The sequence below is a fragment of the Pezoporus flaviventris genome, unplaced genomic scaffold, assembly GCF_033815535.1.
Source record: "Pezoporus flaviventris isolate CSIRO_AGI_PZ_B2104156 unplaced genomic scaffold, CSIRO_AGI_Pfla_v1 ptg000035l, whole genome shotgun sequence".
In the NCBI taxonomy this organism is placed as follows: domain Eukaryota; kingdom Metazoa; phylum Chordata; class Aves; order Psittaciformes; family Psittacidae; genus Pezoporus; species Pezoporus flaviventris.
In genome coordinates this window covers 1,805,468-1,833,423 of record NW_026892583.1, presented here as the reverse complement: position 1 = coordinate 1,833,423, position 27,956 = coordinate 1,805,468, and the positions used below count along the sequence as shown (strand labels likewise).

The 27,956-nt window shown below is 52.0% G+C and overlaps 1 protein-coding gene across 2 annotated transcripts in view; it reads left to right on the top strand.

The window, feature by feature from the left end:
* ALX4 (ALX homeobox 4) overlaps nucleotides 1-25,646 on the top strand; it is a 40,691-nt gene extending 15,045 nt beyond the window's left edge. For both annotated transcript variants that reach the window (XM_061462194.1, XM_061462195.1), the window contains exons 2-4: nucleotides 13,227-13,537; nucleotides 21,962-22,090; nucleotides 24,569-25,646. In XM_061462194.1, the coding sequence (XP_061318178.1) occupies nucleotides 13,227-13,537; nucleotides 21,962-22,090; nucleotides 24,569-24,883 (755 nt within the window). In that variant the 3' untranslated portion in view covers nucleotides 24,884-25,646. The remainder of the gene's footprint in view (nucleotides 1-13,226; nucleotides 13,538-21,961; nucleotides 22,091-24,568) is intronic.
* The last annotated feature ends 2,310 nt before the right edge of the window (nucleotides 25,647-27,956 follow it).

Sequence of the window (27,956 nt, the reverse complement as noted above, 5' to 3'; positions counted from 1 at the left end):
TTTTTCACATAATCACCCAGTTCTGCTGAGAATTAGTGGTGCTCCAGGAGCCTCACTCTTTCCAAGAGCCATGATTTTTTGTTCTCTGTTAGGAAGTGCATTACCAGAGTCCCTGTTGTTTGTGTCTACTGTCTGACGCTCCCTCCCAAAATCCTGCCTCAGTTGCTTCTAACTTCATCAAAATGGAACAATTTGGCCTAAAAGCTCCCACAGCAGTTGTTTGCCTCTGGCTGGTTTTTATAATACTATTAGCTTTTAAAGTTCATCAGAATCAATGGAGCTGTTTCCAAGAGCGCAGCTCAAACTGAAGCACATTTTTGTGCTCTCCGTGTGAGGGGGGATGAAAACCTGACAGTGTTTTATTTCATAACTTCTGATGCACTGTGCTGTGGAGCTGGGCTTGGGTGGGAAATGTGCTCCGTGCCTTTCCTCTGAACAATTATCCAAGAACAAGCCTTAAGGAGATGTGGTTCTCACTCTGTAGCAACAGCTTTGATTTTCACACTGCAGATTTCCCATGTCCTGGGCATGGTTCCAGCCAGGTCTGAACTCACTCTTCTTGCACCAGCCACTTACCCCAATTGATGGCCCAGCCTTGCTTGGACCCAAGCAAAGCAAACGGCTTGATGTAACTGAAGACACAGGAAAAGCTGAATCTGGGAAGCAGCAGAGGGCTGGGATAAGAAATGGTGATGTGGCAGAAACTTGATCTGAAGACTGGGGAGTGCGTCAGATTGAATGGGGGCTTAGGACTGAATGACTGAGATACAAAGGGATTGCATGATTCAGGGCATCTGAGAGACATAACTGAGGCCAACGGGACCTTCACCTGCACACTACAAAGATATCGGACAATGCAAAGTACTCTTTAAAGCTTAGGCTTAGATATCTCAGTGGCTGGTGTGAGCTTGGTGGCTCTCTGACTGGGTTTACCATCCATACAACATGAGCAATAGCAGTGCCTTATCTCACCAAAATCATCGTGGTTCAGGCATCTCTGTGTAACCTTCTGTTATGCCCAATGAATGGTGTGTGAAGCCCAGAGGATGTAAGTAAGGATTGCTTTCACACTCTGGGCAACGAGAACTGCTCTCTGGGGATAGAGGTCCAGTATATATGATCTAAAGACCCTGGGAGAAAGAAGTTATGTTATAAAACAGGCTGAGTTGGGGTTGTTCAGCTTGGAGCAGAGAAGGCTCCAGGGAGACCTTATTGTGGCCTTTAAATGCTTTAATTTGGTCTACAAGAAACGTGGAGAGGGACTTATAAGGGCGTGTAGGGACAGGACAAGGGTAAATGGCTTTAACTTGACAGAGGGGAGATTTAGATTGGATATATGGAAAAAGTTCATCCCTGCGAGGGTGCTGAGACGCTGGCACAGGGTGCCCAGAGAAGCTGTGGCTGCCCCATCCCTGGCAGTGTTCAAGGCCAGGTTGGACACAGGGGCTTGGAGCAAGCTGCTCTAGTGGAAGGTGTCCCTGCCCGTGGCAAGGGGGTTGGAACTGGATGAGCCTTAAGGTCCCTTCCACCCCAAACCAGTCTGGGATTCTATGGAAAGAGGTAAAAGAAAAAGCCCTTCACACAGTGCTCTTGCTGCTCATCCTCCTGTGTCCAGCAGATACGTTTGGTCCATTGTTATTCAATCATGGTGCTGAGCAGCCAGGGGCCACCCCCAGCAGGCAGTCAGTTCTTCAGTGCTGATGGGGTCACACTGCTCTGAGCGCCATCTGTAGCCACAACAGCACAAAGGGCAAACATCCCCCCACAGAACATCTGCTCCTACAGCAGATTTATAAAGGAATTTGTTGCCTCAGGTGATGCTGAGATCCACATCTTGGCCTGGTTCAGTCACCACCAAGTGCAGGCAGTGGCTAGATGCTGGTAACTTCAGTGGTCCAGCGGCTGGAGGGTAGGATGCTGTGAGAGTGCAGCTCACCAGGTATGGGCAGTCTGGGGGGAGAAGTGAACCCCAGACATGGAGAAGAAAGTAAAGGTCAAATCCTCTTGGCTCATGTAAACCTACTTCTGTTAGGTTGGTTTGGGGACACTTTCCCCTTTTCTTTGCCCCAGTGACAATTAAATGTGTTGCAAGTTGAAGTAGCCCTCAAATGAAATGGAATCCCTTTTCCTTCCCTGACCTCAGAGTGCTCTGAGTTACTCGACAAGCACAATTTACCTTTTGAGCAATTCACAACCCCCCTTTCCTAAGTAAGAGCACACTTCTGTAGGTGTTTTCCTTGCTCAGTACTACCTAATGCTATTTTTCCCCTTAATAACTGTCACTTGCCCTGCGTCTTGCTATTCTGAACTCAAGATGAAAAATGGAAGTTGCTGGCTATGAATACCATTCATTATTCATTTACCAGAGGAACCTTAGGCACATTCATCCCATTTCCTCTTAGTGCCTCATTATCAATAAACCTTTGCCTCACTGCTTCTGTAAATCATTTTCATCCCTTTCCTTTGTGAACCATGTGGTTGGGCTCTTGCACAAAGGTCTCATGAGAGCAATTGGCCAAGTGATTTAGTATTGTTTTTACTTCTTGATAAGATGGCAAAACTTCATTAAGAGATTACAGAACTGTACATATACATACATATATATCAATTAAGACAGTATTGTATTTAAACCATGAAGTGTTTCCTAGTATTTGCCCTGAGCACAGCAGCTATTGGTGTCATTCAAAAGGCTTAGATTACCCTGGCTCCCAAAGGGAATGTGCACCTTCTCTCTGCTGTGATACAAAGGATGTGGAGCTAAATCTCCAGAGCTAGGAGCGTACTAAGCTAGGGGTTAGATTTCAGGGCTGAGGAGAGAAGGGAGAGAGCTTCAAACATCCTTTCCCTCCTCCTCATAGCCCCAACATGGCAATGAGAGAGTAGCACCTATGACTGATGGTGGGCTCCTGTCAGAGGCTGAGGCATCACTAGTGGCTCCCTACCTCAGTGGAATACCAGTGGATAGATCCAGACTGGGCTGGAGGGATCCTATAGAGGCCAAGAGTTTATTAAACCTAGGTTTAACTGGAGGTGAAATATGTGCCTCTAAGCAGGGCAGCAAAGGTTAACGGAGCTCTTTCTGTAGACGTTTTATGATGCTCTTTGGGGATACATATAAGAAGACTGGGGCGTTCTGAGTAATTTAAATCACTATTTGTTTAGACTGTGTAAGGGGCAGCTGGAGTTCCCAGGGTAGTCGGTCTGGGACAGGTTTCCCTTTCCTTGCTCTTTCTCCCCATGTCTATAGTATAGACATGCTGCAGTTCATGGCCAGGCGATGCAGTGCATCTATATCCCTCCAACACCTCAAAACAGCTCTTGTGCATCCCCTTGTACTGCATGGGGTGCTGATGGGGACCAAAGACATCAGCTCCTGTCTAGCAGGGGTGGTCACTGCCCTTGGACCCTGTTGGGAGTCCATAGCCCCCCCTCTCCCTTGGTACCAGCATCTCCTCAGCAGGAAAACCCCACAGGGATGCAGCACCATTCCCATCTGGTGACCCCACATCAGGGAGATCTTTTCGCAGTGGGTGACCTGAGCAATGGGATGTAGAAGAAGGAATGTGGATGTGGGGGAAACAACCTGCCATTGCCAGGTCTGTGTTAGTTGTTTTGCCTTCCTCCTTGGTTGGCAGGTTCCCAGTCTGGTTGTGCCGCTTCTTGCTCCAGTTTGTGAATGTGCTGCCCTCCTTCCCCCTGCCAGTAAAAGCTGATGGCAGGATGTCACCCAACCCCAGTGCCTGTGAATGGGTGGGTTTGATAGCCAGGAACCTCATTTCTTTCTGCAGTGCTTCAAAAGCCCAGTGCTCGTAAGAACACGAGCAATTCCCAGACCTGGCTGGCCTTGTGCTTTGCAATGTGCAGTCAGAATGGGAATAAGCTTTAGCTGTGCTTCCAAGAACAGGCAAGTTTGGGGAAGGGCGAGTGGTTTTCTTCCCTTGTCTGGGCCCTTCTTTTTTAATCAGCTGTATAAAACTAGAGAAGGGCAGGACTATTTCATTAAAGAACCTGGCTCAAACTTCGGCCTAATGCTTAAACTCAACCTGTTCTCTGGTTCAGTGACGTTCAGCCAGTTTTGGGTGTTACTCCAGTTTTCCCATCACTCCTGCTTTCTAGTTTCCAAGTGAAAATAGTAGCACCCAAATCCCCCTGAGATTCATTGTACTTAGGTGGCAACGTGACTGCTGTAGCATCTCATAAAGACTCAGAGCTCTTCTCCACAGGGGCATCTGGGGACCCAAATTGGGAAGCACAAGGAGCTGTGCTGCTAGGAGTTGTTGAGGCTTGTCTGCCTGCCTGTCTGAAGTGCATAATGCCTCTCTTTAAGCATAAGGGTAGTCCAGGGACACACATTTGCTGGATTAGGGCCGCGGGCTGGGTGCTGTAGCTAAGCAGAGCCCGCTCAGACGCCTCTCCATGCAGTGCCTGCAGCTCTTTTGAAGTTGGTCTGGCACTAATTTGAACCAGGACTCCACAATGCAGAAGCAGCTGAGTTCTTGCTCAGCTGCTGACAGAGGGGCTCTAAACCCTCCTGTCCCCTCTGTGCTGGTTATTTCATGTTGCAGCCCCAGCCCTGCTGCCAGCAGCACGAACCAGGCAACTCGGAAGTCACCTCTGGGAGGCAGCTGAACTTCAGCAATGCATCGCTGCCTCTGCTGCCAAGGGGTTGCTTCTGCAAAGCAGACAGGAGAATGCAGAGAGAGACAGACTGACCAGCAGACTGAGGCGTGAGCACTGTCCGGGCAGGCACAGGCACATAGGATGGGGTGAATCACTCTCCAAGCTGGCAGCAGGGAATTACTGTGCTATAGTCAGACATCAGAGCACAACTCAGCTCCCTACAGGCAGTTTTGCCTCTCCAGCCTTCCCCAACAGCTTGAAGGAGCATCTCCCTGTTCTCATCTAACTACATGGTTGAGTTACACCTGCTGTGATTTGCAATCACATCATGTGCGGTGAATGGGGAAGCTGATATTTAGACCATGGAAGGTTGCATCGGTGCCTCGTGCTTCCCTCTGTCCCTAGTGGAGAGGATGCTCTTAATCATCCAGTGCCTTATATGCAAATTATAGGGAAAACATCCATGGTGTGTTGAGGGGAAGAGGGAGTGCTGACTGGTTCCAGGGAAAGCTGTGGAGGAGATGACAACTTGCAGATCCCCCTTTTGTCTCACAGTACTCAAGGGGTCTGTTCAAATCCTCGCGGTGGACAAGGGGCATGGGTGAGGTTAAGATGAATGCATAAATCTATAGCTCATGGGGAGGTTTATGCTCTTCCTTTCAGAGAGCTTAGCCCTAAGCCCTGCATCACCCTCATTTGTCACTCACATAGAATCATAGAGAATCATAGAATGGTTTCTGTTGGAAGGGACCTTAAAGCTCATCCAGTTCCAACCCCTGCCACCGGCAGGGACACCTTCCACTAGAGCAGCTTGCTCCAAGCCCCTGTGTCCAACCTGGCCTTGAACACTGCCAGGGATGGGGCAGCCACAGCTTCTCTGGGCACCCTGTGCCAGCGCCTCAGCACCCTCACAGGGAAGAACTTCTGCCTTATATCCAACCTGAACTTTCCCTGTTTAAGTCTAAACCCATCACCCCTTCTTCTATCACTACAGTCCCTGAGGACATCTGAACAACCCTCAGTGTTTATATATGCACTGAATGGCACTGCCTGCCATCAGCCCCAGGACTCCCCAGTGCTTACAGCATTCCCTGCTGCAGGTACAGGGCTGACTTCGCAGTGCCCTGGGGGAGAGATGGGGGCTGAATCTTGGCTACCTTAAGCACTACCATCATATTGATCAGATGGAGATTACTTTCAAACCGGGGAGGAGCAACCTTGCTCTATCTAGAGCTTTTTCAAGGAAACACAACCCTTGAGACTGGGAACTGGATGATCCTAAAGTAAGGCAGCCAGGCGGATGGGGAAGATGCTACCCCAGAAGATGACAGCCAGGTAGCAACTCTCAGCTCAGACAGGAGTGGGACAGTAGCCTCATGTTGGGTCAGTGCATGGAGGTGTGCAAATTGTGTGTGGAGCATTGTGTGCAGTTCTGGTGTCCTCAACATAAAAAGGACATGGAACTGTTGGAACAAGTCCAGAGGAGGCCACGAGGATGCTCAGGGGACTGGAGCACCTCCCGTATGAAGACAGGCTGAGACAGTTGGGGCTGTTCAGCCTGGAGAAGAGAAGGCTGCGTGGAGACCTCATAGCAGCCTTCCAGTATCTGAAGGGGGCCTATAGGGATGCTGGGGAGGGACTCTTCATTAGGGACTGTAGTGATAGGACAAGGGGTAACGGGTTCAAACTTAAACAGGGGAAGTTCAGGTTGGATATAAGGAAGAAGTTCTTTACTGTGAGGGTGATGAGGCACTGGAATGGGTTGCCCAGGGAGGTTGTGAATGCTCCATCCCTGGCAGTGTTGAAGACCAGATTGGACGAAGCCTTGTGTGACATGGTTTAGTGTGAGGTGTCCCTGCCCATGGCAGGGGGGTTGGAACTGGATGATCTTAAGGTCCTTTCCAACCCTAACTGTTCTGTGATTCTAAACCTTATAGTGCAGAATGAAAGTCTTCAGCAAACAGCATGGGGCCTGCCTGTTCTGTCTTTCATTTATCCAAGGGTCTCTAGACAGCTACTGGGCAGTGTGTAGGTGTGAGCCTACAACTGAGACAACCCCATTCAATATTTGTCCTATATTAGTGATTCTGGGAGGTTTTGTGATATTTTTGGATTTGTTTTCTTTATGAGCTCCCATATTTTGTCCTATTCAGCATTGAACCCAGTCTTCAGAGCAGTTAGATCCTAATGTTTGGTTTCGAGGAACTTGAGAAAAGCCAATACCACCAGGCAACAATAGCCATGGCAAAGCAATGCAGGGCTGTTTTGGGAGGAGAAGACTGCTTATCCCAAAGGTACCAGATTCAGAGCCAAAAGGAAACTGAAAACCCTTTCAATATTCCTTCTGCTCCTTCCCTGCCTTGTTCATCTTTCTTGGCAGGCAAGCACCGGGGACATACCAGGTCAGAGGTACTAGGTGGCTTTTGGTCCACATGCACTCTTTTAGGGAGAGATACAAGTAGGACATAGCAGAAACCCAGAATTATTTCCTAGCTGCTTGTGACATGCCTACATCTTTACTGCTATGATTTCAAGCAGGGCTTTGCACGATGTCTAGTGTGCTGAAAACCCAAAGATGACCACCCTTGGCTTGAAGACCTTCAGGTGTCAAAGAGAAGAACGAAGTCACTAAGAAACGCTTCCTCAGAGAGAACCAAGATGTTGGAGTAAACAAGAATCATAGAATCACAGAATGATTTGGTTGGAAGGGACCTTAAAGCTCATCCAGTTTCAATCCCCTTTAACAGACAGGGACACCTTCCACTAGACCAGGTTGCTCCAAGCCCTGTCCAACCTGGCCTTGAATCTCCTTTCACATTCAGTAGTGAGGAACCACACAGTTTCATTTTCTCCCCATGGGACAATGGCAGTGCATTTTCTTGCTCTTTCTCTCTCCCTAGATCATGTTCCGGGAGCCAGAAAGTCAGCTGCAATTACAGCAAGTTGCTAGAAGCATTTTTCGTGCCTTCAAATTTTGCTAGTCAGCTCTTTCCTGCTGTTCAAATGAATATGCCACATGAAGAAGGACTTGGGGCATAAACTGTGCCTTTTTACTCTAGCCACAGCTTCTATGTGGCGTTTTCAGAACTGATTTGTTTATGTAAAAGCCAGTTTTGTTAGTGCCCTTTAAATAACATGAAAGAGGAGCAAGCAGCACATGTTGCATTTGTACAGACGATGCTGAGCTCTCCCCAAGTAGCCACAGGGTGTGTGAATTCAGCTAATCAGACAATAAAGCAATATGTGCCCTTGAAAGCAGATGTTTGTATTGGAAAAAGAAAGCTAGTTCAGGGGGAAAAAGCAAGAGGAACAGCAACTTCCACAAACAAATAGCACACACGTGGGCGCACACAGCGTTCCCCAGGCTTGCTGTGATGTAAACCTCTCAGCAGCGCTAGAGTTAATGTTTATCAAGCTGTCTGTCCCCAGACCCATGCAGTGATTTACTCCAGCAGGATGTAACCAGCCAGGCACAAAAGGGTTTAAGTGCATCCAGGGCTGAGGTGGTTTTGACCCCCAGAGAAGCATCTCCAAGGCACGGAGTGGAAATGGAGCCAGTGACTTGGGTTGTATGCTGGTTGTGGGGCCATCGAAAGCCTATGGACCTACCAGTGCTGTGTGGCACCTTTGGCACTGTCCCCAGGCTGCCTTTCAGGAATAGAAGGAGGTTCTGAGACCTTTCTGCTCCAGGCCTTAGCATTGCTCCTGCTGGATGATCTGCTCAGAAAAATAAGTTTCTTGAAGAGAGGAGCCTTAGGTATGGTCAGGAGGAGCACAGTAGAAAGAAGTTATCTTCTCCCCAGTTTCATCCTTCTAAAACCAGGCTTTTCTGTAGGAATTTGCTGTGTCTGTCTCTAACTCCCCAGGGTGGCCAGGTATTCCATGGCTATTTTTATGGCTGTTTTCATAGCTATATTAGCAGCACCAGCAGCTTTGGGCAGGCTCAGCAGAGATTAATGGTGTCCATGGAGTTGTGTACTTTCATGCAGTGGTCTCTCCTCTGCACAAAGGGAAGTTGGTTCATGATGTGTCATGGAAAGGCGCTGCCCCAACCATGTTCCAGCCTTCCTTCAGGTTCTGTGGGATCAACCAAATGAGCTTCCTGGCTGGGTTAAATGGACAGATGTGCTTTCATATAGGAACCAGCTCTGATTTATACAAACTCAAGGGAACTGCTAGTATGCTGGACGCAAGGTGATGTACTCATCCTTATCCAGATTGGAAATAGAGATGCTCCAATCAGTTTCTGCACAGCAGAAAACAAATGCAGCTTCCAGAACTATGCCAATGGCTTTTGTCTTATGTGGACTTCTACCACTTGCATTTAAGAGGTGAATGCTGCCCAGTTTTACCAATTGGGATCAATAGGGAAACTGTGGTTAGGTATCTGATCATTGCTAATAAAATCAGTGATGTCACATTCAGCTAAAAAAAAGGGGGTGTTTTCTCCCTCTTTAAATCCTTCTTTATATCTGCAGACTGCAAGAACACTCCTTGAACAGAAATAAGCTTAAAGACTTGGCCCATTCTATATCTCAAATCCAGCTGCTCCATTTTACCCTGTATATCCCAAAACGTGGTTGTTTTCTTAAACGACAGCCTTGTGCTGACTTCTAAACTGCAATGACAGACAGGAGGCAGAAGGCTGCAACAGACAACTTGGGAACAAGTATAATGGCTTCAGCATGTGTTAAGGCACGATCACAGGGACTGGATAAGGTTACTACTGCCAGCCAAGTGCTGGAGGTGTGCTGGCTGGGCTGTGGTGTAAATCTTCCTTGTAGAATACACTGCCCAAAACCTATCTAGGCAACATTTTAGCACTGGTATTTAAGAACGAGTTGAAAGAATGACATGAAGAGCCAGAGCTGGGTTTTAAAAGTCTTTTTAAACATCTGCACTATAGATTTGTTGGGGTTTTCCTTTTTAAAGCATTGTTGCTGTGAAAAGTAAGAGCCAGAGCATGGCAGGGAGAGGCAGCATGAAATGGCCAGTGCAGGAAGCCATAGGGATCTGGGGATGGGCAGGGAGAAAACCCCTGGGCAGGAAGGCAGAAGCTCCCTGTGTTATTTAGCGTAGGAGCAGAGAGGCAGCCCGGTGCTCCTCAAGGCTGGGGTAGCGTGGGGTTCCTCACTGAGACCTTAATAGCTTGGACGAGATGCTACCAGAGCAGAACATTGGCAATGCCGAGATCCTGCAGGCTTCTTTGGAGCCTGAAGGAAACAGCTCTGTGCTGGTGGTGTCTCTGGGTTTTGCTGGCTACGTAGATGTCTTGCAACCTCGTAGGATCACGGGATCTATGCGAAGGAGTCTATCTTTGTGGTTTGCCACACATGTGCTGTGTAAAGGAGACCCAAAGCTGTGTATTTGACATGTCCTACTGGCCATTCCCATGTGGATGCACGAAGCTGACTTTGCTCTGATATACTGCTATAAGGGCAAGGACAGAGTTGTAAGCAGCGAAGAAGGCACCAAGTGGTCCTGTTGGGCTTGTAAGTGTGCAGTGATGCTCACATTACCTCCTTGTCATGGAGATCTTCACAATATGTAACTCAAGGTCTCTTTAGGTTTGATTAGAAACAGACACCCCCAACTTTGCACTGAAACTTTGAGGCCATCTCCAGTTACAGGAAGTCTGGGTATATCCATATGCAGATGTATGCAATTTGTTTCACTTCTGCAGTTAGCATGACTGGTTTTGAGGTCAGGGAGCCTTTTACTACAGAATGAGTTACATCTTGGGATGCTCAGCCCAGGGTGGATGCACGCCATCCCCTCCATACACTGCCCTCCATGCTCCCTGCCTCCTGCCTTCCAGTGACAGCTCATCCCTATTGGTACCCATAGGGGCTGGAGGTAAAGAAGCCCATTTCTGCTCCGTGGCTGAGCGGCAAGGAGGGCTCTGAGCTGGTGGCAGGGATGGGTGGTCGCTTGCTCCTTGGGGCTGATGGCTTGTGACAGCGATAACCATCACTGCTGAAAGCCCAGCTCCCAGCTGCAGTCTGAGCTACACAGCCAATGAAATCAAATCAGAACCAGAGCTTTTCTCTGTGTGTGTGTTTTGCAGACCCTTCTCCAGCTACTTAGGCTGCTTGAGTAGATAGGAAACAGCAGAAGGGTTCCCAAGGAAGGGCCTCAGGTCTTGTGTTTGCTGCTTGTTGGATCGCAGGGGAGCTGGGAGGTAGGGAAAAGCAGCACAAAGGCAGGGGGAGAATGTGCTGAGCTTCTTGACACCATAAATAATAAAAGGAAAAAGGAAGAAAGGAGGAAAAAAAATCCTGGAATACTTTCATTTCTTTATTACTCCATCCCTACTGATGCTCATAGGCAGCAGTCCATTGCTGCAGGCTTTTCTGGAGCTGTTTCATTGTCATTAGGTTTGAAAAGTATAAATATCGTGGCCATACCATATGATTTGCCCGGGTTGTGGTGCAGGGCATAGTCCCAGCCTGTTTTGGATGGGCCTGTCCACCTGCATCCCCCAAGAGGGATGGAAGAAGTCAGCCAGTTGAGAAGTGAAGGTGCCAAGAGGAGGCAGAGTGTGTCAATGGCCTGGATACTGGTCCCAGTACCAGGGAACATAAAGCTTGGCCGAATGCTCCCAAGGATCAAAGCAGAGAGAGTGGAAATATACATCAGGTTTTGCTGAGCTTTATGGGGAGCTCTTCAAAAGCCTGAGGGAAGAGTATTAGAGAAAGCAATAAATCTGAAAGCACAGTGGGGTGGCAGTGGCAGACAGCTCCTGCACCTCTGGTGCCTTCATCCCACATCTGCCTTTGGCTCCTTTGTAATAACTGGGCATTCTTTCCACAAGTCCCTTTCATAGCTCATCCTCACAAGCCTAAACCTGGGCCCTCCTTGCCCTCATGCCTGAGGGTGACAGCTACATCTCATCCTCCTGGTTGTATCCCAATCACTCTTTCTACTGCAGGAGTGAGAAAAGGAGAAGGATGCACACACCTTTTCACAGGCCCGCTTATTTGGCTGTGAAGCCGTGACAGAGCTGATCTCAGAAGGGCTAAGCCATGAATATGCAGTGAATTAGATGGAAGGATGTTGTAACAAGGGATGACTGATGGAAAGAACGGGTATTTCCAAAGACACAGGCTAAGATGCCTGAACCGGCATTAATGACACCGCTGGGAGGAAGCTCCCAGTGGGAACATCATTAGATGGTGGAGCCACTTCCCAGAAAGACTGATCCTGGGCTGAGAACATTTAAAAATAGGCTAATGTGAAACTGACTGAAAAGGTTCCCCCTTGGCATGCTCTTGGCTTGGTAAGGAGAGCATGAGCAGGGAGTACCACTGCACCCTTTCCTTCCTGGATCTGCAGGAGCTCAGTGTCGTGGCTCGAGGTCAAACCTTGCAGTCAAGGCTTTTGTCCAGGCATGTGGGCAGGTATGGCATGGGCTGTGCAGCACAGGCTGGGTGGACCAGTCCCAGCAGACAAGGCCATTGCCATGGGTCCCATCCAGCATCCTGCTGGTGGGGCAGCACTCCTGTTAATGAAGGGCACAGCACTGGCACTGTGTGCAGGAGGTGGGTAGGAGAGGATGCCCCATCACAGCACCTTTGCCTGCGGATACATATGCTCCATTACAGAAGCTCAAAGGTGGTTTTACTTGTATCTACTAAGCTTTAGAGTGGAACCAGCTCACTGCAGTGGTTGAAATGTCCTCCTGCTTCGCCCTGTTGGTCTTGTATATCATGGCCTATTGGGTATTAATTACTCAGGAAAGCTGGGCAGGAACAGCCTCCCAGGCTGCTGCCAGATTCCTCTCATCTCTCTGTGTGTTTCTGTAGGTGTCTCACACCAGCCTTTTCTATGGCACTAAGTGCCTTTCACAGCCTCTTTGCTGGAAGAAGCTCAGGTCCTCACATCAGGCTGTGGGGTGACTGAGGGGTGCAGAAATGCCTCTGCTGACAAACCCCCACTGCATGGGGATGCATGAGCAGAAAGCAAATCCCACCAAGCACCAAGCATGGCTGCTCTGTGTTCCTGGGTTTCTACCCTGTGTTATTCAGTAGGGGAGCACAGACGGGTTGGGGCCATCCTCTGAGGCCTGGGTTTGGGTCCCTCTGTCCTCAGAGACCTCTCCCATGGCCAGGACCAAGGAATGGAGTATTCCATGTGGTTCACTCCCACTGCGGGTGATAGGAGAGTGAAGCAGGATGTGCGTGCATAGGGTGTACGCACATGAGTGTGCTGGGCTCATCCTTCCACCCAGCTCCTGGAGGGGCAATGAGAACAGGTAGCAGAGCTCACCACAACCTCCCCATGGCGTGCTGGCATCCATGGGCTGGGACCAGCCCCTTTGCCATAACAACCACCTCCTCCCTTAACAACAGCACATCCTGGTGAGCTCCATCACCCTCAGATGCCAAAGCCAGCAGCTTTCCTGCACCTAGGGTAGCTTTTTGCCTCACCTCCCTCCTCTGCCCATGGTGGTGTCACCCTCTCTACCTGCATTCGGTGCCCAAGTGCCACAGCTGCAGCTTTAATGTGTTGAACTAAATAAGGGGTTGATTTACATCTGTTGCCTTCTCTCTTTTGCCCTTCCCCACCCTGCTCAAACCCACCCTTCCCCATCCCAACCCGAACAGGTAAGGAGAGCAATTTGGGAGAGGCCGACCTGCAGCCGAGCTCCGATCCTTCGGGAATGGACAGCAGCTACCTCAGCGTGAAGGAGGCAGGGGTGAAAGTGCCCCAGGACAGGGCCAGCACGGACCTGCCCAGCCCCATGGACAAGGCTGACTCGGAGAGCAACAAGGGCAAGAAGCGGAGGAACCGCACCACCTTCACCAGCTACCAGCTGGAGGAGCTGGAGAAGGTCTTCCAGAAGACCCATTATCCAGATGTCTATGCCAGGGAGCAGCTGGCCATGAGGACAGATCTCACCGAGGCTCGTGTACAGGTAATGGGGAATGGGGGGATGCTGGGCAAAGGGAGGGAGAATGGAACCATGAGCCTTGCTTGTCCCTGCAACCTCATCACAGCCTGCAGGCAGACAAGCCCTATCCAGAGCCCTGACACAGCCTCTCCAGCTGCGGATGGGGATGGTACATCCATGTCTGACACTAGTGTCAGCACCTTTATTTGGGTTGGGGGCTACCGTGTTCATAGAGATGCCTCTTGTCATTGAGCTAATGGGGACGGTAAAACCTCAGTCACCCTAAACAAAGCTGTTACAAGATACGGATGATCTTAAGGTCCTTTCCAATCCTAACTATTCTATGATTCTATGAGTCTATACTTTCTTCAGGAGGTTCAGCAGAGGACACAGGTTTGTTAGTCTGTGGGGGACCAAGGTTTCCTATGTTATGGGCTCTTTCTGGCTAGATGGGGATGCAGAGGTGACCCTAATGTTCCGTATCAGAGAGCAGCAAGTGATACAGGAGAGGCAGCTCTTGCCTGCTTGGCTACACAGGCACTGAGACTGCACAACACTTGGTGATCTGAAGCATAAAGATGCTCCCACCAGCTTGGGATGAACAGGAGTCAAAGAGCCACACTGTGGTCTCAAGCACTTCCATCACACAGGTCCCAGCTCCCATGAACTAGAACCCCACACTAACCTGGGGAGCCAAGCTCCACATTGAGAGTCAATGGTTCCCTGAGTGCTGCTCTTTCCTCCGAGTCAGGGTTAAACTGAAGGCCTGGCAGAGCTCAGAAGCATGTGCAAGAAGGAGCACCATCACTTGGAGCATCCGCAGCTCACTCCGTGATGGCCATCAGAGCTCCCACTGAAGCTTAGGCTCTCATATCCAGTCTATTTAGTCCTGTGACTTCTGTCTGCAGTCATTTATCAGCTCACAGCCCCAGAACCTTCATTAGCATCAAGAACAGCTGGCCTGTGCACACATGTGGTTGTGTCTTATACCAGGAAGACTCCCAGCCTGGTTTCCCCTCTGCCCCTACCTTTACCAGTAGTTGCAAACAGCCAAAGCAGTCGGGCCAGCATCTTGCTTAAGTCCCTTTTAGTCTGTACAGTTTACTTGGAAGTAGCTGCAGGATTTTTCTTGTCTGATTCCTGGTTTGCAAGGCTGGTGTCCTCTTCTTCCCCACAGCAGCTTCTCTTCAGGCTGGACTCAGCTGTGTTTCAATAGAAAGCATCACAATTCCTATTAGTCCCACGCTTGGCGTGCTGGGCACTGTGGGATGGGCAGGGAAGGGCAGTGCTACAAACATCAGCTCTCTTCTTCTCCCCCTGGATGCAGGCTGTGATTTCCCATGGACACATCACAAGTGCTGATGGGGTCCCCCGGGAGGCCAGGCGCAGCATTGGATTACCGGCCGCGCAGGGCATGAAATTCCTTTTGCTTAGGAATGAGAATGAGGTGCTGGAGGGTGGCAAGCTCCTCCTGCCTGCCTCAGAGCCAGCTAACGCATCCCAGCCAGCGCGCAGGGCTGGCTAAGAGAGGCAGGATGCAATCCACACGTTCCTTCCATATAACCCGTGATCCTAGGGGGTTTATTCCCCACTTTACCACTGGATAACACTGCGGCCAAGGGGAGAAGCGCCTCCGCAGAGGAAATCAGGCACAGCCTGGGGTTGGAGGTTGGAGATTTCACTCTGCTCTGAGATAAGCACCCCCAGAAGCCCAAGAACAGCCTCTTGCAGCCTCTCACATCCACCTCACGCTTGGGATGGTGATGACAGGGCTCATGTAATGGAGCAGCTGAAGAGCTTGTCCGAGTGGCCTGGCCTCTTATAAGCACTTACCCCAGGGTGAGAGGGGTGAGAACCTGCATTTCAATCGTTCCCCCATCTGCACCAAGCAGGACCTGTTCCCTTGTGCTGCGGGCTGACACCCAGCCACTGCCTTGTGTTGAAGGGCTGCTGTGCCCCCAGGAGAAATGGGTCACAGGCTGGGGTGGCACACGGTCTGCTGCTGATGGAGAGGGAAGCTTTTGGTGTTGGGGACTCAGTGAATCACCCCAGTGCCTGTTTTCAGCTCTGGGTTGTGTTATAGCTTGTTTAGGGCTGGCTTTGGCCTCCCACCCCTTTGGGCAGCACTGCAGCTCACAGCCAGAGATGGAGCGTGGGGCAGCAGGAGACGGATGGCAAAGCAAATTCCCACTGCAAGGACCAAGAACCCAACCAGGGCCAAGGCAGAGGGTGCAAGTCACAAATAAACCACCAGCCCCTTGCTTTTTACCTCCTACAAGCCAAATAGCCACTTATGTACTCAGCTATCAGGGACTCTGACTGCTGGGGGGTGTCTGGGCTCACACTGCAGCCCCATGGGCTTTGAGGGGAGCTCAACTGTCCCTCTCCCAGCGGAAGGAATTGTCCTCAGAGGAATGGTGAGTGTCCCAGGAGGCCAGGTTCAGCAAAGCAGAGCAGTGAGACAAGGCACCATCAGGTCTGAGGTGTGATGCTCCCTCCCATGGCTGAGCCAGCTCTGGCTGGAGGTCATCCATCCCCTTTGGCCAGGCTCAGCTCCCTGGGGAGCACAACCAGCCTCAGCACTGCAGGAGGAGCAGATGTGGAGCCAAGGGAGGGAAGTGGCAGCTCTGGTTTGTTCCATCCCTTTCCCAAGCTCATGCTTCATTAGTGAAATAGCTGCTGGAGATCCCTATGCCTGGAGAAGCGCTCATGCCAGCGCCGGTGGCATTCTGCAGCCTGGCTCCATTGCTCTCTCTGCCTCAGTTTCCAACCTTTGCTGTTAGTGTTTGACAATATCAAAGCTAATTCCCACTGCGATGCAATGCAATATTTCCCTTCCTGCCTCCCACAGCCCAGCCCCTTATTGCCAAGTGATATTAAGCTACTGCGCATCCCTGTTTTTAGAAGTGGGAGCCATGCGTAAGCCATCCCATGTATCCCATTTTTTCCTCCTCCTTTTCTATGTCCGGGGCTGCAGAAAGAGCTCCTACTTGGTACCAGCAACAAGCTTCTTCCAGCCCATCCACGCTGCTGCAGATGGTTTGAGACATGGTACACACATGGCTCCTTGCATGCACACACACATGTGCATCACAAGCCTGGCCCTGGCTGCTCATCTCTCTTGTGCTCTAACTATTAGGCTGAGAAAGTTGGGGCTGTTCAGCCTGGAGAAGAGAAGGCTGCGTGGAGACCTCATAGCAGCCTTCCAGGGTCTTAAGGGGAGCTATAGGGATGCTGGGGAGGGACTCTTCATTAGGGACTGTAGTGATAGGACAAGGGGTAACGGGTTCAAACTTAAACAGGGGAAGTTTAGATTGGTTATAAGGAAGAAGTTCTTTACTGTGAGGGTGGTGAGGCACTGGAATGGGTTGCCCAGGGAAGTTGTGAATGCTCCATCCCTGTCAGTGTTCAAGGCCAAGTTGGACAGAGCCTTGGGTGCCATGGTTTAGTGTGAGGTGTCCTTGCCCATGGCAGGGGGTTGGAACTGGATGATCTTCAGGTCCTTTCCAACCCAAACTATTGTGTGATTCTATCCCTGCCTGCTGGCCTGCCCTGTGGCAGAAGAGGAGAAGGGGTTGGAAGGAGGATTCGCAGCCAGGGAATGTAACTTCTCATCCAGCTCCCCTCGGAGCCAGCCTTGTGATGATGGCTGGGACCGCTAATGAAATGTTTTCGGCGGTGACCCTGTGATGCTTGAAAGTGAGAGGGAAATGTCAAACTCTGCTGTAGCAAAATCACCGCCTTGGAGGGGAAAAAAAAGGGCAACAAAAAAAGAAAAGCAAAGCAAGAAGTAATATATCTTGATCCCTTTTCCCCCATAAAACCCTGGGAGGCTGGTGGAAGGAGCGGAAAGACTGAGCTAAGCCTGCAGGAAATTAAACATGAAATGAAAACAAGGTCGAGTTATTCAATTCTCTCATCCCAGGCTCCAATTTCCCATTCCAGGCCACTGATAAAATGGTGTCCAGTTTCAGCTCTCAAGGATGAATTCTGGCTCTGTTCTTGCAGCCTGGAAAGCAAAGGGGCTGGTGGACATCTCCAGGATGAGGAGAGACAGACTGGCCTTTCGCAGAGGGATGGGGTCCTGGAGACGGAGGGAGATGGAGCAGAGGGATGAGGGCAGCAGGGATGGAGGACAGGGATGGGGAGAATAGATGTGGTGAGGCTGCCAGAGTCTTAAGTGCAGCGAGGCATTGTCTGCATCAGGGCAGTGATGCAGCAAGTGGGGCTTCAGCACAGGGTGAGATCCTGGCTAGATCCAGCTCCATGGATGCCCCCAGCCCATCACTAGATGTGCAAGGACCATCCTCACCCTCCACCACTGCACTAGGGTGGATAAGAGAGGGGAAATCACCTTTTCGTTTAGCTGGGAGGAAGAACAAACTCAGGGATGCAGCTCCAAGTATCCAGAGGGGCCTTGGTGAGGTACCAGCCTGGCCCATCCATCCATACCCAGTGTGGCACTCATGGGGCTTGGCAGCAAGACAGCGAGCTGGAGCCTCCTGCTTTCTTTGTCTGAGGCCATTCGCAGCCTCCTCACCCCCTACAGCACATCAGCTGTGTGTGCATATGGCTTTAGGTACCAGCATATGGCTGAATGTTTATGGAGACATGAAACATTTTGTGTTCTGTGGATTTTTATAGGGCTGATTTGGTACGTCAGGGCTTATCAAAGCATTGTCTGCAGGAGCCAGATTCATGACATTACCCTCCACTCCCACTCTAATTGATAACACCGAGATGCAGCCCACAGCCACTGCCTATTCCACAGAGTACCCCATCCTGATCCCAAAGGACCCGCTGCATCTACTGCTGCAACCTCCACTGTCACATTCCCCTTCTATAGCATCCTCCCTCGATGGAAAGTGACAGGCAATAAAGGGATAAAGGACTTCTGTTAGGTTTAGATTTGCTTTTTAAAAGCAAATTGACTGAGGGAACACTTGGGATGAGTTGGTTTTCTGATGACAACTTCAGCATCACACATTGCCCTGCCTGCCCTGTTTCTCCTGGAGCACTTTGGTCTAGGGAATCCCTACAGCAACGTACCAAGCAGCCAGAAAGACCTGGACCAGAGGGAGAAGGAGAACATTAAGTAGTGGTCCAAGCCTTGTCACAAGTGTTTGGGAGCAGTAGCTCACTGCCAGCCCTCAAGTGTCTGCAGTGCCCCTGGCACCAGCACTTGTTTGTTCAGCCTGGAGGAAGACCTTATAACAAGCTTCCAATACATAAGGGGGCCTTATAGGAAATCTGGAGAGGAGCTTTTTACAAGGACCTGTGGGGACAGGACAAGGGGAGTGGATTTAAACTGATGGAGGGGAGATTTAGGTTGGATATAAGGAAGAAGTTCTTCCCTGTGAGGGTGCTGAGGTGCTGGCACAGGGTGCTCAGAGAAGCTGTGGCTGCCCCATCCCTGGCAGTGTTCAAGGCCAGGTTGGACACAGGGGCTTGGAGCAAGCTGCTCTAGTGGAAGGGGTCCCTGCCTGTGGCAGGGGTTGGAACTGGGTGAGCTTTAAGGTCCCTTCCAACCCAAACCAGTCTAGGGTTCTGTGACTCCTTTCCAGCCTGATCTGATGCTTTGCCACAGCCTCGCAGCCCCCCAGCCACATGGGGTTTGCAATTTGGGAATTGCCAGTTTAAACCACTTCATTCTCCTGGTGCCAGTTCAAACCAATGCACCTATGAGAAGAAAAGCCTGCACTTTGGACCCCACTCCACCTTGGAAAGCATCCCCATGGCTGCTTTGCCACTGTGGGGGGATCCAAGCACGCAAACCCCACGCTGATGGCTTGGAGGTCACACCGCAGAGCCAGGCACTGCTGCAGGACCCTGTGCTGGGGAGCCCCGCTCCGATGGGATGCTCCATGCACGGCGGTGCAGGTGTGTGGGCAAAGCACGCAGGCACGGCCGCATATGCCTGGCACATGTTCACGGCGGCCGGCGCTGCGCTCCCTACCTGCTCTGCACCCCCCTGTGCACAGCAGGGCCTCCTCCGCCCGAGGAGGAACCGGGTCACCCCCGCTAGCTTTGAATGTGCAGATCAAAGAGGCATCATGTGGGCCAGCCCTGGGACTGGCCTGCAGCTGGGCTGCAGCGGCCGTGCCAAGAAGGGAAGCAGACGGATGCCTGGGGCATCAAACCCGCTCCAGTCGGATGCTCCTCGTGCGCAGCGTGTGCTCCGATGGGATGACGTTAGGAGCTTTCTCGTGGTGCTTTTTGTACCCGCTGTAAATCCTTGCGGGGTTTTGGATTCAGGGGTCGGGGGGTTAATACTGGGTTGCTGCTTTGGGTATGGTTAGACTGGTTGGCTTGGGGACGGCCCACGCCAGTGGCATTATGTGGCATAGCACTAAGCCCTACACCATCCACCCCTGCACCATCCAACCTTACACCATCCACCCCATACCATCCTTCCCTACACCATCCATCCCTACAACATCCAACCCTATACCATCCACCCCTATACCATCCGTCCCTACACCATCCACTCTACGCCATCCATCCTTACACCATCCACCCCTACACCATCCATCCCTACAACATCCACCCCTATATCATCCGTCCCTACACCATCCACTCCACACCATCCATCCTTACACCATCCACTCCACACCATCCGTCCCTACACCATCCACCCCTATACCATCTGTCCCTACACCATCCGTCCCTACACCATCCACTCCACACCATCCATCCCTACACTATCCATTCTATGATCCACATCGGGAGGACATCGCAGTATCCCCCCTCCCTGCACTGAGCAGACCACAGACCCTCAGTTACCCACTCGCACCATGGGTCTGGCAGCAGTGAGGAGCTGTGAGAGACCAGCACAAGACTGAGGAAGGGCAAACTGAAGCAGGAGAGGCTGAAACAGCTCCTCCAGCACAAGAAAGTCAGCTCAGACCAGAAACCATGGATCCTCAGGCTTTTTTCTCCCTGTAACAGCTTTTAGCTGCATTGATGCAGGCTGCTAATACCAGTGCTCTTTTACCCCCTAAAGCCAGCTTGCTGCCCCACTGCCCTCCTAAGTCTACCCATTATCCTCCATGAGCTTCCCCAGCTGCCCTCCAAGCAGCAGAGCTGCCCCATGGCCAGGCACAGGCAGGACCAATCTGTTCATTAGTGATCCCCCCCCTCATCACCGTGTAAAACTCGAAGCAGAACCGAGCAGCTTTGGGGCTGCTCCTGTCATGCACTGGCGTGACCTGCCCAACCCAGCCGCTGGTGATCGCCTGCATCCCTCAGTGCCTTCAAAGCGGCTCTTGATTGATGCGTTTCCCTGACTCAGAAGCTTCAAGAGGCTTTGAAGACACTGGGCCTGGCTCTGATCTCTCTTATGCTTGATGCAAATCAGGAGCAATGGTGCTGACAACAGTGCAATCATCCACACTGATGTCAAGCCAGTAAAAATAAGAGGAGAAGCAGGGTTTGGGTCCTTCCTCTGCCTTGAAGGGATCTGAGCAGCGCTGTGAAGCAGAGAGAGCTGCAAGCCCTGCAAAGCAAAGTCAGGGTAAAGCTAAGGACACGCAATGCTATAGAAGGGCACTCGTCCTGCAGCTAAGGAGGGGAGGGGTGTTGTGCTGTGCATCTGGGTTTTCACAGTTAAGAAAATGAGGAATTCAATGAGAAATGCAAGCTCCCAGCCAATGGCACTCTCACAGCCAGGATCAGGCTTAAGGAAAGCCCAGGTGCCGCTGGGTTCGGGCACACATGGATGTGTTCCCACTTCTCATCTGAAACTGGCTGATGGCACAAGGGCTGTACCTGGGTAACACTGATTTAGGGGTGTGAGGAGCGTGGGCTGCACCAGGCTGTGGGGGGCAAGAGCTGTGGATGCAATGGAGCACCTCCCATATGGAGACAGGATGAAAAAGCTGGGGCTGTTCAGCCTGGAGAAGAGAAGGCTGCGTGGAGACCTTGTAGCAGCCTTCCAGTATCTGAAGGGGGCTACAAGGATGCTGGGGAGGGACTCTTCATTAGGAACTGTAGTGACAGGACAAGGGGTAATGGGTTCAAACTTAAACAGGGGAAGTTTAGGTTAGATATGAGGAAGAAGTTCTTCCCTGTGAGGGTGCTGAGGCACTGGCACAGGGTGCCCAGAGAAGCTGTGGCTGCCCCATCCCTGGCAGTGTTCAAGGCCAGGTTGGACACAGGGTCTCAGAGCAAGCTGCTCTAGTGGAAGGTGTCCCTGCCCATGGCAGGGGTTGGAACTGGATGAGCTTTAAGGTCCCTTCCAACCCAAACCATTGCATGATTCCATGTGTCCAGAGAGGCAGAAGATGGGCATCACCTGTCGCCTGGGGTGCTCAGACCCCCCCAGAGTTACCCAGCACGGCTCTTGTGCCATGCACACCCCCTCTCTGTGATGCTCTGCCTGCTCCCGGGGGCTCCCCATCCGCCACCAGCATCTCCCCTGTTCACAGCCCCCTGTTGCCCTCTCCCCAGGTCTGGTTCCAGAACAGAAGAGCCAAGTGGCGCAAGCGGGAGCGCTTTGGTCAGATGCAGCAGGTCCGGACCCACTTCTCCACTGCCTACGAGCTGCCCCTGCTCACCCGTGCTGAGAACTACGCCCAGGTGAGCACATCCCCCTGCCCTGCTCCTGCTGTCCTGGTACCTCTGATCACAGGCACCCCCAGGTGATGCTTCGCTGCTCGGGTTCATCCATCTGCAGGGGCTGGGGCGGTATTGCCAAGCACTGAAGGAGTTACACAGCTGGGTGTCCTGCTTTTCTCTTTCAAGCAGGCACCAAAACCATCCCTGCTTGACATGCAGCCACCCTTTGGGCACAGGTCACCCTGCTCGGCATGTCCTATTAGGGGGAGATTTAGGTTGGATATGAGGAAGAAGCTCTCCCCTGTGAGGGTGCTGAGGTGCTGACACAGGGTGCCCAGAGAAGCTGTGGCTGCCCCATCCCTGGCAGTGTTCAAGGCCAGGTTGGACACAGGGGCTTGGAGCAACCTGCTCTAGCGGAAGGTGTCCCTGCCCGTGGCAAGGGGTGGGAACTGGATGAGCTTTAAGGTCCTTTCCAACCCAAACTAGCCTGGGATTCTATGATGACATTGCCCTTCCATCACGTGTGCCCATTAATATCCTACTGGTTTGGAAAGGTCCAAAAGACTATTTCACACCTAAAGCCCAGCAGTTCCCAGCAATGATTCCCATCTCCATGCCTGGTTTCCATGCCCCCTCTTAAGGCCGGTGGACAAAGCATTTTCCCGTGGTAAATCTCCACAGCTGTCTCACAGCAACACGCTGTGGTACCCACACTGCTCTTGATGACGTCTGGGGATGCTTCCCAAGGGATTTGTGGGTCTGTGCTCCAAAGGAAGGGTGGGAGCAGCCTTGCTGGGGTATCCGCAGCTGCTCCCAGGGCCTGCTGAAACCATTCCTGCTGACCCAGGAGGCAAGGGCCGCCTTAGCTTCCTGCCCTGGGGAACCTGCCACCACAGCAGCCTCCTAAGCGTTGAGCCGGGCCCCATTTCACAACGCTGCCTTCAGATGATGCCAGGGCATCGTCAGGGTGTTCATTAGCTCGAGGGCTATGCTGTGCCCCACAGAGCATTCCCTTCATCCTGCTGACTCCTCTTCCCATCACCCGGAACCCCCTCGAGGATGCTCTGAACCCGACTTGTCCTCACAGATCCACTTGGAGCCCTTCCTCCCCCAACACCCTGGCTCCCAGCTACTCCAGCACCACACCAAGAGCATTTGACCTCTCTCCTGCTTGGCATCCCACTCCCAGCTGAACAAGAAGCCCTTATGAAACAGCTGAGAGGTGCCAAAGCAGCTTTTCAAGCAGGGGACACTCTCAGCCGCCTTCTCAACGTGCCCTTTGTAACTTACACTGGCTCCCTCCCTCCTTAGTGCCCTCCTCTCCCTGCCCTGGGGATCAGAGAATGAAAAGCAAGTTGCAGGAGGAAGGAGATCAGAGAGGGCCCAAGGGTGAGCAGTGGCACGAGGGGCCCTTTGCTCTCTCCAGATGCTTGCCTCCTCCCTGCTTTCATCCCCTGTGCCCATGTACCCCCAGCACACACCTATTCCTGCCGGTGGATCCTGAGCCCCCTCCTGCACCATCATTTAATGAATGATGCTGAAGGAACCCAGATGCCGCTCAGTTGCTTCCTCAATGGGCAACGAGCATCACTGGGAGAGGGGGAAGTGCCGGTGCTGGGGGTTGTGGGCAGCTCAGCTCTGTGTGATGTAAAAAGCCCCAGTTTAGGCAAAGCTGCCCTGTGATGGGGTAGGAGGGTGGATTGGCAGCCTCACAGCGCCTCTTTCTGCCTGCTCCCTGTAGTGGGTAGGCCCAGGGAAACATGATGGAAACACCAGATTTTCTATGGAGAGAGCATCCCTGCTCCAAAGAGTGCTGATGGAGTAAAGGAATAAAAGAAATGGCTGAGGGGGAAAAGATATCATTAGAATAGGATAGAATAGGATAGGATAGGATAGGATAGGATAGGATAGGATAGGATAGAAGACATTTAAGATCTTCAAGTCCAACCGCTCCCCAGCACTGCCAAGACCACCACTAACCCATGGCACTGAGGCCTCGTCTCCATGGTGTGTGAACACTTGCAGTGACTCCAGCCCTGCCTTGGGCAGCCTGTTCCAATGCCTGAGCACCCTCTGGGGCAGGAATTGTTCCTCAGCTCCATCTAAACCTGCCCTGGTGCAGCTTGAGGCCGTTTCCTCTTGTCCCATCCCTTGTTCCTTGGGAGCAGAGCCCAGCCCCTCCTGGCTCCATCCTCCTGTCAGGCAGCTGTAGGCAGCCATCAGGTCCCCCCTGAGCCTTCTCTTCTCCACACTGAACCCCCCAGGTCCCTCAGCCCTTCCCCATCACACTTGTGCTCCAGAGACTGTGTCAGAGGAGGGCGCATTCCTGCTCACTGTGGGTTGTTCTCCCACCCTCCCTGCCCTTGTCCACACTGACACAGATTTTGGATGGGCTGCAGATCAGGTGCACCACATCCCATCCCACCGCCGCTCCCCATGCACAGCGCTGCCCTGTGGGATGCTCTATGACACCTCTGATGCTTCTTCTCCCATCCCCAGATCCAAAACCCCTCCTGGATCGGCAACAACGGAGCCGCCTCCCCGGTGCCCGCCTGCGTGGTCCCCTGCGAGACGGTGCCCTCCTGCATGTCCCCCCATGCTCATCCCCACGCGTCCGGCGGCGTCTCCGAGTTCCTCGGGCCCGGCAGCCACGTGGGACAGACTCACATGGGCGGCCTCTTCGGCACGGCCGGCATGAGCCCCGGCCTCAATGGCTACGAGCTGAACAGCGAGCCGGACCGCAAGACCTCCAGCATCGCTGCCCTGAGGATGAAGGCGAAGGAGCACAGCGCCGCGATCTCCTGGGCGACATGACAGCCCAGCGCCGCACCGGGCACGTGGGGACAGCCGAGTACATCCACCCGCTTGGACTCCAGACACCAGTTGCCTCCTCGGGGATTGGAATGCAAGCACTTTTAGCTACCCTTATAGGCATATAAAGTACCTATGTTAACGTAAGTGGAGTGTTCCCAGCATGAACGCGGCGGCTCCCGGCCCCCTGGGATTCAGGCGCGTGGAGCATCGCCAGTGAGATCCGGGTTGGGATGCGTCCCTTCTCACCTCCCCGATAACCTGGGCATTTTTGTTCTCCCTGCTCCTTTCTCTGACACCAGATCTGCCTTTCCAAAGAGGAGGAGCTCGCTGGCGTGTCAGCAGCTTCTCCCATCCCACATACACACCCAGACACATCTTCTCCTCCTGTTGTTGGCAGCGTTGTTCAGATCTGTCCTGCCTTGGGCAGGGGACTGCATGGGGACTCTGGCACCAGCAAAGAGACACTTCTGCTCCCATCCTTTTAGCGGGAGCCACAACTGGGAACAGGGCTGGGAAGATGCTAAAGGCTACAAAGAAGGCAAATCAGCCCACCTTCTACCTTGCTTCCTTTCCATCCACAGCACAGAGCTACTGAGCTAGCTATAGGGCCATATAGAGCTATAGAGGCCTGTGAAGGGGGTGCCTCTCTTCCCAACACAGCACCGTGGTACCACACTGAGAGCCTTTGCCTCTAGTTGCCCACCCCAGCACACAACAGCTTCCCAGCACAGCTCGCTGCCCCAGGGACCAACTGGGGTTTGCTTTGCCACTCACACAGATGGTGGGGTAGGAAAATGCTTTCCCTGGGTCGGGAATTGTGATCCTCAAGGGGAGGGGAGCACAGCTGCTGAGTGAACGCACAGCTCCCCAGTGAGACCGCTCCGAGGAGCACACACAGAGCCACGGGTGCGAGGCCATCGCGTTCCTCGTGTCCTGGGGTCAGACACAAGCAGTGACAGCCCCTCCTGCAGCCCTTCACCCCTGCTGCACACAGACACACAGGGAATGGGGAATGGCACAGGGAGCAGGTTGGGAAGGGACCCAAGGCTGGATCCGCTCCATCTGCAGCCACTTGGATCCTCTCAGCCATGCAGAGGGAGCAGGAGGCAGCAGAACTTGCCTGGTTTGAGCCAATGTGCATCCCCACTTCTGGTAAGATCCCCTTTGCTCCCAAAGCTTTCTGATGATTTTGTAGTGCTAGGAATGACTTTGGAGCATCCTTTTCCCCACTGAACCCTCACCAAGGAGAAGCTGAGGATCAGCTGAGCACCCACACAGCGTGGCTATACAGGCTGAGCTTGAGTGAATCTGAGATTCACAAGGGAAATACAGGATTTTACTCCCATGAAAACCTGTGCATCAGCCTACCCTATCTCCTCATGCTCAGTGTTAGGGGATCTTGTAGCTCAAGGCCCAGGAATATTTAGTGGTGTTGGAAAAGGCTCCAAATAAGCTGCAACCAAATGGTTTCAGGTTAATATACAAGCATTTCTAGACTGCCACACGCTACCTAAATGGCACACCATTGCTAGATCAGATGTACCATGTATTTATTGGCATAAGACCAGGAGTCCTGTCTCTTTTCTCGCCTCTGAAGTGCCAAGAGATGCCTACCTTGGTACTCACAGGGCATCACAGTTAACCACACCATGTGTACAACCAGGGCATCTCCCATCACAAGCAGCCAGGACTTAACGTCCCAGGCTGAACATTCATCTGAGCCATTGGACATAATGGTTTAGGTGCTAGAAGGGATGCTCATCACTGAACCAGGCAGGATCATGCTGAGCAGGTGGAGGTGGACATCACCCCACCAAGCACCCATGGACCAGTGGCAGGAGGTGGACCTCTAGCAGATACTGTGCAGGCAGCTGAGCACAGCGTCAGGAGCGTTATCCCAGGTACAACGTGATGCTTCCCATGGTCAGGAAGCAGCTTCTCGTGGCCCAGAGGCAATCCCAGGAAGGGCACCTGCCTGAACAGCCCAAGACAAGGCAAACTAGCAAGAAGCAGGGCTGAGGAGGGGCAGTGTGGCAGGCAGGAACATGGGGATGGGTTCCACATGGTCTGCAGCTCCAATGGAGGGATGTAGCCATTCAAGACCTTAGCTGCATTCCCTGATGAAGTTAAAGGGTAACTTTTCCTCATGGACTTACACAGGGCTACGGTTTCACCTGAGCTGTTTAACAGTCCAGAGGGATGTAGTGATAGGACAAGGGAATGGCTTTATACTGATAGAGGGGAGATTTAGGTTGGATATAAGGAAGCTCTTCCCTGTGAGGGTGCTGAGGCACTGGCACAGGGTGCCCAGAGAAGCTGTGGCTGCCCCATCCCTGGCAGTGTTCAAGGCCAGGTTGGACACAGGGGCTTGGAGCAACCTGCTCCAAGGTGTCCCTGCCCGTGGCAGGGTTTGGAACTGGATGAGCTTTAAGATCCTTCCAACCCAAACCATTCTGTGACTCTACGATTAAGTGCTATATCCCTTGTCTTGTTAGAGACAGGAGAGCCTCCTGGCAGCAGATTGGCATTTACAGAGGCTTCCCCCCCTACTTTCTCTCACCTTAAAATCCATGTGCAAAGCACATGTTGGGCTCAATCTATTTTAATCACCACACACGTGCCCAGACCTGAGCCTGCCTGGAAGCATCACGATCCGAGGGGGAATGCTGTTCCCTAGAGCCCACTGGCTCCAGGCTTCCTTCCTCACTGCCTCTGCCTCGCACAGCCCCTGTGCCCCCATCCATGGGTCAGGGTGCAAGGTGCTCCCTCAGCCACATCTCCGAAAGCAGCTATTCTGGCAGGTTTTAAGCCATGTTCATCTGTATTTACACATGTTGTTTTTAATTAATTTAAAAGGGTTTTTTCAAACTAGCTATTAAATTAACAAGAAAAACTGTATAAATATATATATATATATACTTTATATATATATATGTATCTTAATCTAAGCCAACCTGCGGCTACGCCATTTCTTAAGGGTCACAGGGTCAGTGCTGTCCTTGCAATCTCAAGTTACCATAACAATGCCTTTTTTAATTATTATTATTGTTATTTTAATACCTTTCAGCTCTAT